Source organism: Quercus robur, chromosome 7, assembly GCF_932294415.1.
Source record: "Quercus robur chromosome 7, dhQueRobu3.1, whole genome shotgun sequence".
Classification (NCBI taxonomy): Eukaryota; Viridiplantae; Streptophyta; class Magnoliopsida; order Fagales; family Fagaceae; genus Quercus; species Quercus robur.
Genome location: NC_065540.1, coordinates 39712045 through 39728187, shown reverse-complemented (window position 1 = coordinate 39728187; position 16143 = coordinate 39712045). Strand labels below are relative to the sequence as shown.

General features: G+C 34.4%; 2 protein-coding genes across 2 annotated transcripts in view; one reads left to right on the top strand and one right to left on the bottom strand.

Annotated features, from left to right (window-relative positions):
* LOC126693402 (uncharacterized) overlaps nucleotides 1-16143 on the bottom strand; it is a 41422-nt gene that overhangs the window by 15945 nt on the left and 9334 nt on the right. The gene's annotated exons all lie outside the window — the stretch shown is intronic.
* On the top strand, nucleotides 1702-3246 carry LOC126693403 (uncharacterized). Its single transcript, XM_050389360.1, has 3 exons — nucleotides 1702-2907; nucleotides 3058-3094; nucleotides 3138-3246. Exons 1-2 carry the CDS (start codon nucleotides 1912-1914, stop codon nucleotides 3091-3093), a joined length of 1032 nt encoding a protein of 343 aa, XP_050245317.1. The 5' UTR covers nucleotides 1702-1911; the 3' UTR covers nucleotide 3094; nucleotides 3138-3246.

Sequence of the window (16143 nt, the reverse complement as noted above, 5' to 3'; positions counted from 1 at the left end):
AAAAATACATAAACAGGCAGGATATATACAAGGCATAACCTTAAAAAAAAAGGAATATGAGCCTAAAAGATGAAAGTTCGGGAAATGGAAATATGAACAAGGCATAACCTAAAAAGGAAAGAGAATGAAATGTAGATGTTGAATAATCGTTTGGCAGAATATATATCCTATTGAATATTATCAGGTGTGGTGACATTCTAAAATATTTGCATGAAATATAACTTGATTCTATTTCAAAGAAACTAATTAAATGTAAGAATATCAAGAAGACAAACTAGTATGAACATGAGTGTACGTCTTTACTTGAGCATTTAAACATGGAGATAAATGTATGACATTCACATATGGAACTCACAAACACATTCAGTTTTGGGGTCCTACGGATAATATGTTGAACATAGACAAAAACAAATAAGAATATCATCAGACATAACAGTGCTCTCTAAATACATATACAAATAGCATGAGATAGATCCAGCTAATTATACCATAATAAAGAAAACATTATAACGCCCTGTGTGGAATGAACATAAGCTTTAGATGTGTTTCTCATATACTTTGCGACAATGCTTCTTCTACATATATATACACCAACATCATAGTCTCCTACCAACTTGAAGCTAAAAAGCACGTAGTTGACACCACCTACTACTATATAACTACAAGTGAGACTTTAAGTCTCTGTTTGGGAACAACTTATTTAGTTGAAACTAAAAACTTTTTGCTGAAAGTGTAGAAAAAAATATAAGTTAAAATCGAGCTGAATAGTACAATGGGTCCCGTGAATAATACTAAAAAGTGCAACGAGATCCATGAATAGTACCAAAAAAAACTAAAAACTAAAATAAGTTGAAATTTTCATCAGCTCCCAAATGGAGTCTAAATTCTTAGAATATATTTAGATTGCTTGATTTTCTCATTAATTAATGAATTTATGTTTGACTTGTAATTTGCAAAATTCCTAATTTGTTATGGGATTCAAATTTAGAATCAAGGTTTAATGAAGGAAAACATAACTCAAAAGGAAACTTTGATTTTCAAAAGGTTTGCATTAGGAAAAATCCAATAGATGATTATGGTCGGCAAAGAATTTTAACTAAATATTGTAAGTTAAGAAAAAAATCTATCTTAGGAATAATTTTTTTTTGAATATTATAAATTAGGAATGTAAGTATATAATAGAATGATTAGTTCATACCGTCAATCTTAGGAATTAGTCTTCTTCTCCTTTTTTTTTTTAAAAAAAAAAATTATAAATACTAAAGATCTGGCGGGTTTCATCCAAAAAACCAAAAGATCTGGCGGGTCGGAGTTGAACCCGTGATCTGAGTATTTGACCCGGATCTGACCCGGGAAACATAAAAAATCTGCACAAAAACATTCGGGTTGGCGGGCCCGATCCATGCCTCTATAAATATCGATGATTCAAAAATAAAGAAAGAGGAAGAAGCCGATTCGGAAAAGAAATATAAAGACGAAGAAGCTGATTCGGAAACAAAGAAATATAAAGTATTGGAAGAGGAAGAAGCCGAGATGAAAGCCGAGATGAGGGCAATGAAGAATTTGGATTTATCAAATTTGCCTCCTTGAGGAAAAATAGAGGAAGCTGAATCACCACCTTCACAATCACATCCACGGCTCCACTTGAAGATCGTGGACCCGGAAATAAAGGAAGCCGAGTCACTGCCATCTGATTCTGAATCTGATCTACTGCCGAGGCCATTAGAAAGCTACAAACTCTACTTTTTTTTCTGGCACGTATTTAGTCCAGTCAGGTATTCCTTGTATGAGGTTGACGTACCAATACCTTTTCCTCCACCACCATCAAAAGCAGTCCAAGACGATAAAATAAGGAATCCAACGCCGCTTTCCCCTATCCTTCAACTTAAAACCGGCAAATACGCTGATGATATGTGTTGTGTTCAATTGGGCTCCATGTTGTATTTTTTGGGTGGTGAAATGAAAATCAAAAACCCATACATTGATGAAGATGTAAAGAAGGAGCTCGCTGTCCGGGATGTTTTCCCGAAAGACGTCTATTGTTTTGAGCTAGCCAATGACCACAACTACCGTGAACTGAAAGCCGGTACTGCGATGAACTGTGGGAAGGCCAGCCCCTTGGCCTTTGTGGCCGATGAGAAGATTTACGTGATTGGAAGCAGCCGCTGGGACTCAGATGAAAACTTTGCTTACTTTGAGATGTTTGATCCTAAAGTTGATAACTGGATCATCCTGCCAAATCCTCCAATAAGGAACGTGAACACTATATGGGTGGGGCATGTTGTTGTGGGAAGAAAGGCTCTCATTACGGCCTTGCAGCCGCACGAAACAGAGCGCCTATATTGTTTTAATCTTGACACACATAAATGGGCAAACACAAGCATCCCTGACTATCTTGGTAAGTTCTCCGGCGACACTCTGTTTGTAGAGTATAGGCTTTATGGATGTTACTACGACACGGTAGCTGCATTAGTCCCATTAGAAGAAGAAGAAGAAGAAAAGGATGAGGAGGAGGAGGAAGAGGAAGAAGAAGATAAGGAGCTTCAACAATTCTTTAAGCATCACCGCCTTCATCAAATCTCAGAGGAGATGGGTATGGATGCTATTCGTAATGTTGCTCCGCAAGTGCAATACTCGGCAAGTCTACTTCACTTGGGAAAGATGTACTTTTGTTATGTAAGGACTGGCATGCCTCCGCATCCGCATCCAAAAATTGCCAGTGATTTTGATATAGGAGATGACAAAAAACGTTTCATTAGCATTGTAATTTTTCAAGCCGTCAGGGGGACATACAAAAAAAATGACACTAGACTTTCCAAGGCAAATTTCCTTCATTCGGAGCACTATGAAGTTAATACTCCGTTCCCAAGTGACGGTTTCATCAAAGGCTGCTACGTTCTTGGCTCGGTATATTTTTCATGCCTCTTGTTCGTTTCTTCATTACTATTTTTTCTTTTCGTGTCCACATACCATATGAATACTTCAGTTGTTTTTTTGGGACTTAACAATGCTTGACTTGTCTTTATCAACCCACAAAACACATGATTTGTGCAACAGGGATACCTGGAGTCGAGTAAACAGATCAGCGTCTAAGGTGGGGTGGGGTTGTTGGCAATCTTGGGCAGAAGATGTCCAAGCGCGCGTTTCGATTGCCAAGGTCACTCTCAATCCTGTAATTTCCTTCTCTCTGAAACAACATTTTGTCTACAAAATAAATTTAGTTGTTGGGTTGAAATTGTTTACTAATTTTTGGATGTACATTGCAATTGAAGAGTCTAGAGTAATTGTTGAATATTGCACTGCATAGAAGGGGGAGATGCGAAACCTTCAATGGTTATAGAAAAATGTGTTTGTATGTCAGATAGAGGGGTTTTTACTTTTTTTTGCCCTAGGATTTTAATTTTCTAAGTAGAGTTGTTAATTCTTTTTCCACTGGCTTTATTTTCAGATATAAATTTTCCGAGTTTATTGTTTACACATATTTTTCTTTAGTGAAAATCGAAGCACATGTATTTAAGAGACAGGGTGTTGAGGAATTGAAAAATGTGTGTTTGAGATAGACAGGTTTGGATCTGAGATTTTGAAATATATGGTGTTTATTTGTTTGTTTTTGTTTTTTTGTTTTTTGTTACATTGGTGTTAGTTTGTCTCCTCCAGTTAGATTGTGATTTCTAGAATCCTGATGGAGAATAATTTTCACTTGGTGAAGAGGATTGGGAGTGCAGAGATAGGTTGTAGATTAGGATTTAGAAATAGAGAAACTTGACAAAAGAATCTTCCAAATTTTGAAGTTCTAGAGTTCATGCCTAAAGGAAATCTTCTTAGTTAATTAGTATGGTGATTTTTGAAGAAGTTCTAGAACAATAGAGACTATTCTAGCAGAAAAGAAAGGTTGAGAGAAAGAATGATTGGAATTGATAATACTATTCTTGCATTGATTAGAAAGAGAGATACAATATATAGGGCTGGGTGAGACGGTCAAAGCCAATGACCATTGCTCATGTCACCATATCAGAAATAGAAACAGATTCTGTTACAACACTATGACCTCCATTTTTTTTTTATAGGTCCCTATCAGTTAACTTAGGCTTCCATTGATACGCATGTCGTTTTGGTTATCGTAGTCATTTGTTTCATTACTGCATATCTCTTTACATCCCCCTCAAACTTAGGGGGAGGTATCAGCGTGAGTTTGAAACGAATAACAATAAACTGAGAAGAAGACATTTAGCAAAAATGTCACCAAGTTGATCCTTTGTAGAGATAAATTGCGCTTGAATATCCTTTTGAACAACTTGCTCTCACACAAAAAGGTAATCCACCTCTATATGTTTTGTGCGAGTGGAAAACTGGATTAGATGCCAAGGCAAATGCAGATAAGTTGTCACACCATAATAAGGGAGGTTTAAGAAGATAAATGTGTAACTCTTGCAACAAATTCTCAACCAAGGGAGTTCAGCCGCAGTAGAAGCTAAGGCTCGATATTCAGCCTCAGTGGAACTTCTAGAAACTACGGGTTGCTTTTTAGCAGCCCAAGTAATAGGATTGGAACCAGAAAAGCAATGAAGCTTGTAGTACTTTGTCTAACACTCAAATCACTTGCCTAATCAGCATCCAAGAAAGCTGAGAGGAAAATGGGGCCAGGCTTAAGAAGAATACTAGAGGTGAGTGTGACTTTGAGATACCTGAGAATACGTTTAGTAGCCTGAAGATGAACATCAGTGGGATTTGTCATGAATTGACAAACTTGATTGACCACAAACAAAAGGTCAGGATGAGTGAAGGTAAGATATTGGAGAGCTCTCACAAGACTTTTATTGGATTGAGGATCAACAAGGGGAATGCTCAGTGGGAGATAGTCTGGCAGTAGCGAAGGGAGTTTTGGAAGGCTTAGAGTGAAACTTGTTATGTTTATGAAGAAGATCTGTAGCATATTTGGTCTGTGTAATGGAAAGGCTAGAGGATGTGAGAGCTAATTGAAGACCCAACAAATAACAAAGGGTACCAAGGTCTTTGAGTTCAAATTCAAGACCAAGAGAAGTGATGAGAGAGGCAATAGAGGATGGGGAATTGTCTGTGATGACAAAGGCATGGACATAAAGGAGAAGATTGATTATTGTAGTGTTGTGGAAGTAGAGGAACAAAGAGGGATCTGCAGAGGACTTGAACCCCAAATGAGCCTTATTACCTGGTGATTGTGCCATCACTGTTTCTTTTGATCTTAAAGACCCATTTGGAACCAACATTGTTCTTGTTAGATGGTGGAGGCGCTGAAGTCCAAGTATGTTGATACTGGAGTGCCTGAAATTCTTCATCCATTGCCTTACACCAGTTGGGAAACTTACTAGCAATACCAAAGGAAGGAGTTTCTATAATATTATTGTCAACAATGGTTTTATAGAACCACTTTTGATTAGGTTTGGTAATGCCACTTTTAGTGTGCGTTTGGAACGCACGTTTAACGTGCGTTCCTGCGTTTTTCTGAAAAACCATGGGTCCCATGGTACTATTTACAGGACCCACAAGTACGAAATTCAGCAAAATTTTTATTAAAACTGGGTCTCACGGCACTATTCACACATTTAAAAATTATTTTGCTATAGTGTTTTTAGTTTTCAGTTTTCAGCAATAAGTGGTATCCAAACAGACCCTTAGATCTAGTTTGCATAGGGTGAAGATTAGGAAGAGGAACAAGAGAAGTGGTGACTGGAAGAACATTTGGTGTAGGAATAGGAGAAGAATGAAACTGATTTTGCAGATCAGAAGCTGATTCTGCAGAAGTAGGAGAGACAGATTTTGATGTGGTAGAAGTGGGAAGTGATAAGGGAGCATTATAGGGAGAAGGAGAGTTATAAAGAGTAGAAGAACATAAATGCCTGTAAAGGATAGGAGAAATCCATGATTAAGTAGAGAAAGAGGGAGGAGTAGTTGGAGTGGTAGGTGGAGTGAAATGAACTTCATCAAATAAAACATGTCTAGATAGGTAAATTTTGTTAGTGGATTCGGATCAAAACAGATGTAACCTTTTGTGTCAGAAGGATAGCCTAAAAATAGGCAAGGAGTAGTTCTGAACTGAAGTTTATGTTTGTTGTAAGGTCTAAGTAGAGGATAGCATGTGCACCCAAAAGTTCTAAGCTGAGAAAGGTCAGGTTTGAAATGAAAAAGGGCTTCCCAAAGTGAGTCAAAATTTAACACCAAGGAGGGTAGCTTGTTAATCAGTTTACTGCATAAGACCCATGAGCGAGAGGTAGATTGTCCTGTGACAACATGCTCAATGTAGACTCTACTATGTGTCTGTGTTTTCTTTCCACAACACCATTTTGTTGTAATGTATTGGGACAACTGAAATGATGGGAAATACACTGGGAAGAACAAAATCGAGTAAAAGCCCTGGAGATGTACTACCCACCACAATCAGACTTGAGAACCTTTAGTGCTGTGGAAAATTGAGTTTCAATAAGAGACTTAGCAAACAAAAGTGGGAGGAACTTCAGACTTATGTTTTAACAAAAATAGCCAAGTAAACCTGCTGTAATCATCCGCAAAGAGCAAATAAAAAGAAATTCATTGATAGCAATAATGGGTGCAGGACCCCAAACATCGGTGTGAACTAGATCAAAATGTTTAGCAGATTTAGTTACAAAATGAGGAAAGGATGCATTTCCCCTTCAAACAGTGTTCACATAAAACTTATTTTCTAGACTAGCATGAACAGAGTTAGGAATCAAATCAGGAAATACAAGTTATAAAGTTTTGGAACAAGGTGGCCTAATATTTGATGCCAAAGTAGTCATTTGTTGGTGATAGATTGTGCAGAAAAAGCAGTGCAGACACAAGACTTATGAGATAAACTTTGAGCATTGGAAATGTTGTCACGGGTCTTGTTAGGATAAATGGGGTATAACCCATTCTCACTTAGGCCCTTGTAAAGAACCCTCCCCGAATGTAAATACTGAATACAAAAATGGTCAGCATCAAATCTACACCTACAATTGTTATCTTTGCACAATTTATGGATTGAGAGGAGATTGAAAGCTATCCTAGGGACATTACGAAGATTGAAATTAAAGAGTGGAGTTTTGAGAATGCCATTACCTATATTGTTGATAGGTAGTGCTTGACCATTGCCAACAGTGACATGATCATTTCCTTTGTATGGTTGTTGCATAGAAAGATTCCCAATATTGGCAGTGAGGTGATCAGTTGCACCTGTATCAGAAACCCAAGGATCAGTGGACTGAGTATAGTGAGATCCAGTAGCCATTGCAGCTAGTGTAGCAGGTGGATGCCTTCCCTGATATGAAAAATCCATGTGGTGATAGCAATCCAGTGCTACATGACCAGATTTACCACACATCTAACATGATGGTCTACCTTCAGATCTAGTGAATTGATTTTGATACAGTGAATTACTGCCTCGATGAAAAGGATTTTGTGAGGACTGATTAGATCTACCTCTCTGCCTTGTTGATTAAAGTTATTGTTCACATAGAACTGTGCTTGAGATGAATTTTGGGACTTTTGAACACCAGAGGTAAACATAGCTATAGTAATAGCACTGTTCTTGTTAGATTGTATAGAATCTTGAAGCTGCTTCTCTTCAGCTATAGGTTGATTCTGTTGTTTGGTTCGTTTTTTGGATCTGGGTTTTAGTTTTAGCTTGTATTTTTTTTTTTTGGTAAATGTTGCATCTTTGCTCTTGTGGTATGGAAATAGGAGGTGATGAAGAAAGTGGTAGTTTGACTTTGCTTGAGAAGATACCTGTACTGCATTCTCTGATTTTGGAGTTCCTGGTTAGTTTGGTTTTGTGAAGGGGTTTAAGATTTTTGGGTTTTGTTTTGAGGGGGATAAGGTGGTGAATTTGATTTTGATTATCTTGGTGATGGTGATTTATGGGTAGTAGAACAATGAAGATTGGTACAGAAGATACTAATAAAGTTATCTCTAGTAATGGAAGTTCTAGTTTTCTTAACATTGAACCATTATGATTTTGATATATTTAGGAGAGGATGTATTGTAGATGTTGTGACAGAAAGAAGGAGAAAAAGAAAAAGAAAACTTCATCATACATTTTGTTCTGCGATGTGTCAAAAGTCAAAATCTTCATACCTTGTTTTTATCATGGCAGGATTTTTTTTCCCCTATATTTCAAATCATTTTATAATGTTTTTAACTGAAATGCCAATGGTGCAGCTTCTTGTGAATCAATTTGAGCCTTTAACTGAGCAACAATCGGTAGGCATCTACAACTTGCAGCAGTCATCCTAGTAGGCTGAAGATGCTCTGACAAAAAGCATGTGGGCATTGCAGCAATCCTTGGCTGATACATTGGCCAATGGCTCAACTTGCCCATCAGGATCATCTGGATATGTGGCAAACTATGGGTCAAATGGCCACAGCCATGGGAAAGCTTGGAACACTTGAGGGATTCCTTCACCCGGTAATTTTATTTTCTGGTTTGATCCCACTTATTTGTTTTCCCAGTATGGTTCATGCACTCATTGCTAGGAAGGAAAGAAGATTAAATGAAATTCAATTCCCCCTCTTTGCTTTTCTCAAAACAGGAACCGTGTTTGAAGAATAAGGCACTACCTTTGGGTAGGTGATAATGGTATTATCATTTCAATAAAACCATTTTTTAAGAACAACTTTTGTGCAATGGTTCCTATTATGGTTAAGTGTAGGGTTTAGAAGTGATTGAATTGTAGCCAAGTACTCTACTTAAGTCTCATCATTGAATCTGATTCTAGTTCTCTTTTAATTCTTCTATCTTTTCATTGTTATAGTTACGATTATTGGATATAGTTTACTAAAGGTAATTTGTTGTAGACAAAAAATCACCAATTTACCACTGCCCAAATTATTGAAAAGCTAGGTGGAGCAAATCAAGAATTTAAAACGCTTTGTGTTAGTTTTGATGCAGCTTGTTCATAACTTGGTTTTCTTGTAACTGTAGATGTTACAATTACTAGGTTGATAATTTGCGTCAACAAACACTACAACAAATGAACTTTATATTGAAAATCAGGCAATTAGCTCGTTAATTTATTGCAATAAATGACTATTTCTCATCTTCGAGCCCTCAGCTCCCTCTACCCTCCCCCACCATGGGAATGAGAAGCACGAAAATCGTCTTGATGAAGTTATTTTGAAAATTGAGTCCACTGATCCAATCAAATGATCACTAAGCATTGAGTTTGTAAAGGATCAGTGGACTGCTGCCGTTTTTTTTCCTAAATTTGTTTTGGGACTAGGCTGTTGTGCATTAGTCACTTTGATGATCAAAATGAAAGTTGCAATTCTCTTCGTTATTGATGTGGTCTCAAGCTACAGTGTCACATATGTTGACTTGGATCTTTTATTCTCATTTCTTATCTTTAAACTATAATGCCAATAATCTGATTATGTTAGATGTTTAATAGAACTAGGAATGAAAATAGGATAGTATTTGTAATGTTGGTTACAAACTTACAGAAATCAATTTGTATACCAAAATCAGATTTTATATTGGTGAAAGTGTTCCTTTTTTGGTGTTGGATTTTTCTTTTATTCATATTCGACATGTAAATACGTTTCTATGCACAATTTCCTTGGCTATGATAATTTCGTAGGTTGGCTGTATTGTTCGGTTTTAGTGCAAAGTCAATTTTGTACGCTGAAATATTTCATGTGCTGGGAATTTTGGCTATTATTGGGTTTCATCAAAATGATTTAAAGCTTTCCTGGACAAAGAAATCTACTATAGCTTATGTTACAACCACAGTCTGTTGGTTTGCTATTCTGGATTAAATTGTTAGAAGAAGAAAAAGGAATTGTATGTAAGTCCTTATGTTTTACTCTCTGTATGGCTCTCTTCATCAATAAAAATTTTCCAATTTATCCCCAAAAAAAAGAGAAGAGCCTAAAAGTCTAGGTGGCATAACCAAAAAAGAAAGAAGGGAATGTAAAATTTAAATATTGATCCTATTAAATATGATCAGGTGGTGTAATATTCTAAAGGATCAATTTGCACCAAATATAATTTGTTTCTTGTTCGATGAAACTTAATAACTACAAGATTAAAAGAAGATAAACTGGCATGAACATGAGTGTATTCACTTAGCATTCAAATAAGGAGACAAAGATATGACGTTCACACATAAAGCTTATAAACACAATCGGCTTTTTCAATTTGTAATTTTTCGATAAAAGATTGAACATAGAAAAAACGAAAAAAATATTATCACACAATGGTGCTCTTGGAAATTGGAATTCACATATAATATAGCATAAGATAGATACATATACAATGGTGTTCGGAATAAACATAAGTTTCAGATGTGTTTCTCATATTCTCTTAACTTGAGGTTGAAAAGTATATAGTTGACACCACCTGATATCATACAAATGCAAGTGAGACATTAGATTTACAATGAGCTAAATTGGACTACTTTCATCGCCACATAACTAGATTTAGGAAATCATTGCTCTTCTATTATGACTTGACTTTCTGTACTAGTGAAGCAATTGAATCGTATATAGAATCACTTTATCATTAAGCCTGCATAATACAACTAGTTCTAATTAGCATCTTTCTTTCTTTAAAAAAAAAAATGTTATTTTATTAAATGTGTGATTTCTAATTCTACCAATGACATGATTCTCTTTAATGATATGCCGCTTACGAAAACATTTCTTAACTAGTGTCTCAAATAATGTGCTATATATATAAATATATATATATATATATATATATATGTTTTTCATTTTTACGCATTTTTGGATACCAACCAAATACGTGAACTAATATAAGAAAATGTAATAGACTCACCTACTGTTGTCTTGCCCAGGCCCTAGCATCACATAATTTTCTCTTGGTCTCAATTTGCTCTTGTTGCCTTGTTGCTGTGTCTCATTATCCACTTGTTTTCTAGTATGAATAAATTTTTCCTCTTGCTAGGTGAAGCAAATCAAACATTTAAATGGCTTAGTGCTAGTTTTGATGCAGCTCATACGCCCTGAACCAAAAAGGGTCCAAAGTTTAAGAAAAGAACCATAAAGAGAGAAACGACAGGAGATTTTTTTTTTTTTTTTTTTTCCACATGATAAAAATATATAATCATACTAAAATCTCCACGTTACAAGTCAGAACTCTATAACACATTTACAAACAATAACTAAAAATCATGTGTCTCTATATAATACATAAATATATTACAAAATTCCAAATAGATTACACAAGGTCACAGTCTTATCAAGAATAAGCAACCTCAACATCGAATCTAGGCCTACCATGCCTAAGGCTAACAAATCTCAAGTGTCCAACCTCCAATAGAATTAATTACGACCTCGTTGAACATAGCAAGATTGAGGCACCAACCATTTATAGCAAAAGTCTCCCAATTTAATATAGCACTCTAATCACCACCAAATAAAATAAGCTCCATACCTGAGGTATAGTTATATCTAATTGATCTGAAAAAAACTGTTAGAGCATCTACAATAAGGTTGCTAAATTGACTAAAAAGTCAAATTAGCAAAAAATAACCTTAAAATGTGTTCTATAGCAAAGAAGGGAAATATAAAAAGATTTGAGTATCAGCGAGTTGCTAAATTTTTTTTTTAAAAAAAATTTAATGTGTGGTGTTAGAAAAATAGTATTTTAATGTGTTGATAGTTGTGATTGTTATTTATTGTGTTGGATATATTATTTTATTTTGTTGTTTATATTATTTTAATGTGTTGAATGTTAAATTAAAACTTTTGATGTTGGCTGTATATAAAGTGAAGTGTTAAAATAGAGGGTGAGATGAGCTAAAGCCCAGTAAGTAACATAATTAATGGGATGGGAGAAATGCAAGTTTCATGATAATGAGCATTTTACAAAACATGCTATAATTTGAGAATTTCCATTTAATTTCTACAAAATCAATTTCATTAACAATATGACAAGAGTGAAAGAAATGTAGCACCAAGCTTCCCAAAATAAATATGAAAATGCATATTATTCACTATGAGCTAGAAAAACATCCAATATTATTTCAAAACCAGAAACCTCACCTAAGGTCACATGACAAGGTGCTACAAAGATGGAAATGTCACCAAGACATACCACCACAGATAGGTTAGAGTCCAAACACTCAAGGATTTACCTTTTCCCCCCATAGGTAGCAGGGAATGATGCATCACACAGTACCCACTTTGCGTGTAGTCTTTTGGCCTTATGGACAACAGCTTCACCCACACACTCAAGGATTTACTCGTGTCATGCAAAGTGGGAGCCTCCAACCTGGCTTGTCATCACAAAGACGGGATAATCATACATCACAAAGACAGGGTAATCACCAATATCATAGCACAAGGGCAAACCCACATCAAAAGCTCACAAGTTAAATGCATTCAAAATACTAGCTCATAAAATATTTCAATAACCAAATATCAACAATATTCTCAAAGTCCTTAACACCATTTCTTGTCAAAAATATTTTGCATAAATTTCTCAAATAATACAAGTTAAGATAAAGCTAGTATATTCAAATAATACCATAAATCTATGAAATCCATTATCAAAGGAATTCAAAGATGCTTGTCTTTTCAATGACAAATATTCATGCATTTCCCTATATGAAAATATTAAACATGATGCGTTTTTCATATATAATCATATATAGTAGGGTCACAACAAAACACTTTTTAGAAAAATATAGTTCCACAAATAATTTAGAATATTGTTGCTAAAAAGTGTGTGTGTATATATATATAAGTTAAAGTATAATATTTATTGCTGCCAAGCTCATATTGTGCCACCTCATCGACCACATTATTAACCATATAATCATTCTTTTTAATATTTATTTTATATTCTTAATTCTTTTTTCAAAAAAATTATAAATAGATTATTGACTTTACATATTCATCTTGGGTAGTTAACTTTACATATAGCTTTGTCTTTACAAATTCATCCTGTGCAGTTTTGCACCACATCTTTGGCATCCTTTCTTATTTTTTGTTTTTGTTTTATTTATTTATTTATTTATTTTAGCAATATTTACTTTGTTCAACTTTTCACCTTCTTTAACCATTGTTTTCTTAGTTCAATATTTCATCTCCTCCAATCATTGTCTTCTTAAATATTTTTTGATTCGCTTTATAAATTTTTAAATTTTCTTAAATTCTACCGTTTCACTTTGTTCAATCTTTCATCTACTTTCACCCTTCTTCTTCCATCTTAAATTTCATATAAATTTCTTATTACTTTATATTCACCTCCTCCCATGTTCCTTCCAAGTTGTCCACAAACAAAAAAAAAAAAAAAAAAAAAAGTTATCTCTCTCTCTCTCTCTCTCTCTCCAATTTTGTTTATCTTTTAGTGAATTTTCTTAATGTTTCAACCACTTTTTTTCCACTAACAGTTCTATTGGTTATTATTGATTTAATTGTCACGTCACATTTGTTTATTTTTCCATAAATTTGTATCGACTTTTATGCATATTTAGGTGTTTTGGTATTCTAATTCTTGATTAGAAGTTTTATTTTTTTAATTTTTTAATTTTTTTTATCCCATTGGTTTGATTTGATTTGGGTTAATAATTAGCTGTTTTGCAAATTAGAATTTGATTTTTTTTAGTTATCCATTTAGATGATAAACTATGAGACATTACTAAGTTTTGTTTATTTTTTAATTCTTTTAGGTGGACAAATTTGTAATTTTTGTAAAGAAAATACTCTTAATAGTTGTATTAGAAGTACTTAAGAGTGCCACTAATGTAGAAAAAAATAAATATCAGTCAAACAAAAATAATTGTATGAGTGATATATTTTAACTTTTAATTTTTTCAATTGTATTTTTTCATTATTATTATTATTTTATAACGATGCAATATATATATATATATATATATATAGAAACTTAATTATGAAATTTTGCTAATAATGATTTATTTGATAATCTTTTTGGGTGGATGAATTTGCAATTTCTACAATTAAAGAAAATAATCTCAATAGATTATTAATAACAAATTGTTTTCTAAATCAGTCCAATTAATATTTGTTAATTTTTATTAAATTTTAGATATGTCTTTCAATGTTTTTGGATTGTAGTGTAGAAAAATAGGATTTGAGAAAGTTTTTTTAAAACTAAAAAGAATAATTTACTCATTATAAAACTTGAAACTTTACATTTATTGAAAAGTCAAGCATCAACCTCATTATAAAATATCTTTTTTTTATTATACTTAAAATATAAAAAAAAGTACTGTAATGAACCTATGAAGGTAATTTTTATTCTAAATCACAAAACCGAATGGGTCACAACACCTATACTTAGATTACATTAAAACAAAAAATTATATTGAAAAACATGTGAAGTAAGAGCATATAAAATTGTTGTAAAATTAAAAAAGTGTCCCAAGCTTTTATATTCTAAATGGAATACCGGATCTCAATAAGAGCTTGGAACTTAATACCGGATCTCAAAAAGTGTCCCATGCTTTTTTATTAAGAGCATGGACCTTAATAACTACTCATTAGTCCAACAGCGTGATTTGCGGCCTAATGGGCTTCAATTCAAGTGGCATAGGCTTTAATGGGCCTTTTTTTATACTCCTATTTATTAACAAGCAAATCAAACATTGCTCTCTCTGTTTCTGTGTCTCTGGTTCACAGAACAATTGTATGACCCAAGGGAGCACTGGAACTCTGATGAGGAAGCCGACCCCCTTAGCTGACGTCATTCTGTTGTAACGTGTCAAAATTAAAATATTTAACACCTTGTTTCTACCTTGGCAGCACTTGTTTTTAATAATTTTTTAATATTCATTTTGTAACTTTTTTTTGACTGAATTGCCAATGGTGCAGCTTCTCGTAAATCAATTGGAGCCTTTAACTAGGCAACAATTGGTAGGCATCTACAACTTGCAACAGTCATCCCAGCAGGCTGAAGATGCTCTGTCACAAGGCATGGAGGCATTGCAACAATCCCTGGCTGAGACATTGGCCAATGGCTCACCTGGCCCATCAGGATCATCTGGGAATGTGGCAAACTATATGGGTCAAATGGCCATGGCCATAGGAAAGCTTGGAACACTTGAGGGTTTCCTTCGCCAGGTAATTTTCTATTATGGTTTGATCCCACTTATTTTTTTCGCAGTATGGTTCATGCAGTCATTGCTAGGAAGGAAAGATGAGAAATGAAACTCAATCTTAAAACAAGCTAGATTTGAAGTGGTAGGATAATCCTTACATATGGTAGAAAATTGCTTCTTGGCTTTGCTTTAAAATGCTTTAACTACTTTGATATTTTCAGTAAAATAGTAGGAAATGTGTAAGTCTAATTGTTTTGAGGAATGTAGGCCTCGCACAATTATAAAATTTTAATTTATGTTCCTTGTCCATAATTAGCCAGTTTGTGTTTCCATAGCATTAGGATTAGTGTTCCCAGATCTCTGCACTTTTCTGAATGAGTGAATACTTTGGTATGTTTTCAGTATTTGGAACATGAGGACTAAACCAAATCTTTCATGTAAATGTTGTATTTGTATATGTTCTACAAAGCATTATGCATTTAATCTTGCTTGGGAATTTTTATGGAGGGTGTTGTTTGTGTGTGTTGGGGGGGGGGGGGGGGGGGGGGGGGTTGGTCTACAAAAAAGAAAAGAGTCTGATTACTTTTCATTAACTTCCTATTATTATTATTATTATTGTTATTTTAAAATTCTGCAAAATCTGTCCTCTTGCTAGGTGAAGCAAATTAAACATTTGAAAGGCTTAGTGCTAGTTTTGATGCAACTTGTACATAACTTTGGCTTCTTTCCCTTTTTTGAAAATTACCAGGCTGATAATTTGCGTCAACAAACACTGCAACAAATGCACCGTATATTGACAACCAGGCAATCAGCTCGTGCACTCTTGCAATAAATGACTATTTCTCTTATCTTCGAGCCCTCAATTCCCTTTGGCTTGCACGACCACAGGAATGAGAAGCACAAAATTGTCCTGATGAAGTTCTTTTGAAGACTGACTCAACCCGTCCTATCAAATGATCATTAAGCATAGAGTTCATAAAGGATCAATCATATGATTCACCATTCAGTGGATTTGCTGTCGATCTTTAACCCTAAATTCATTTGGGATTGGGTTGTCATGCTTTAGTCACATTGATCATCA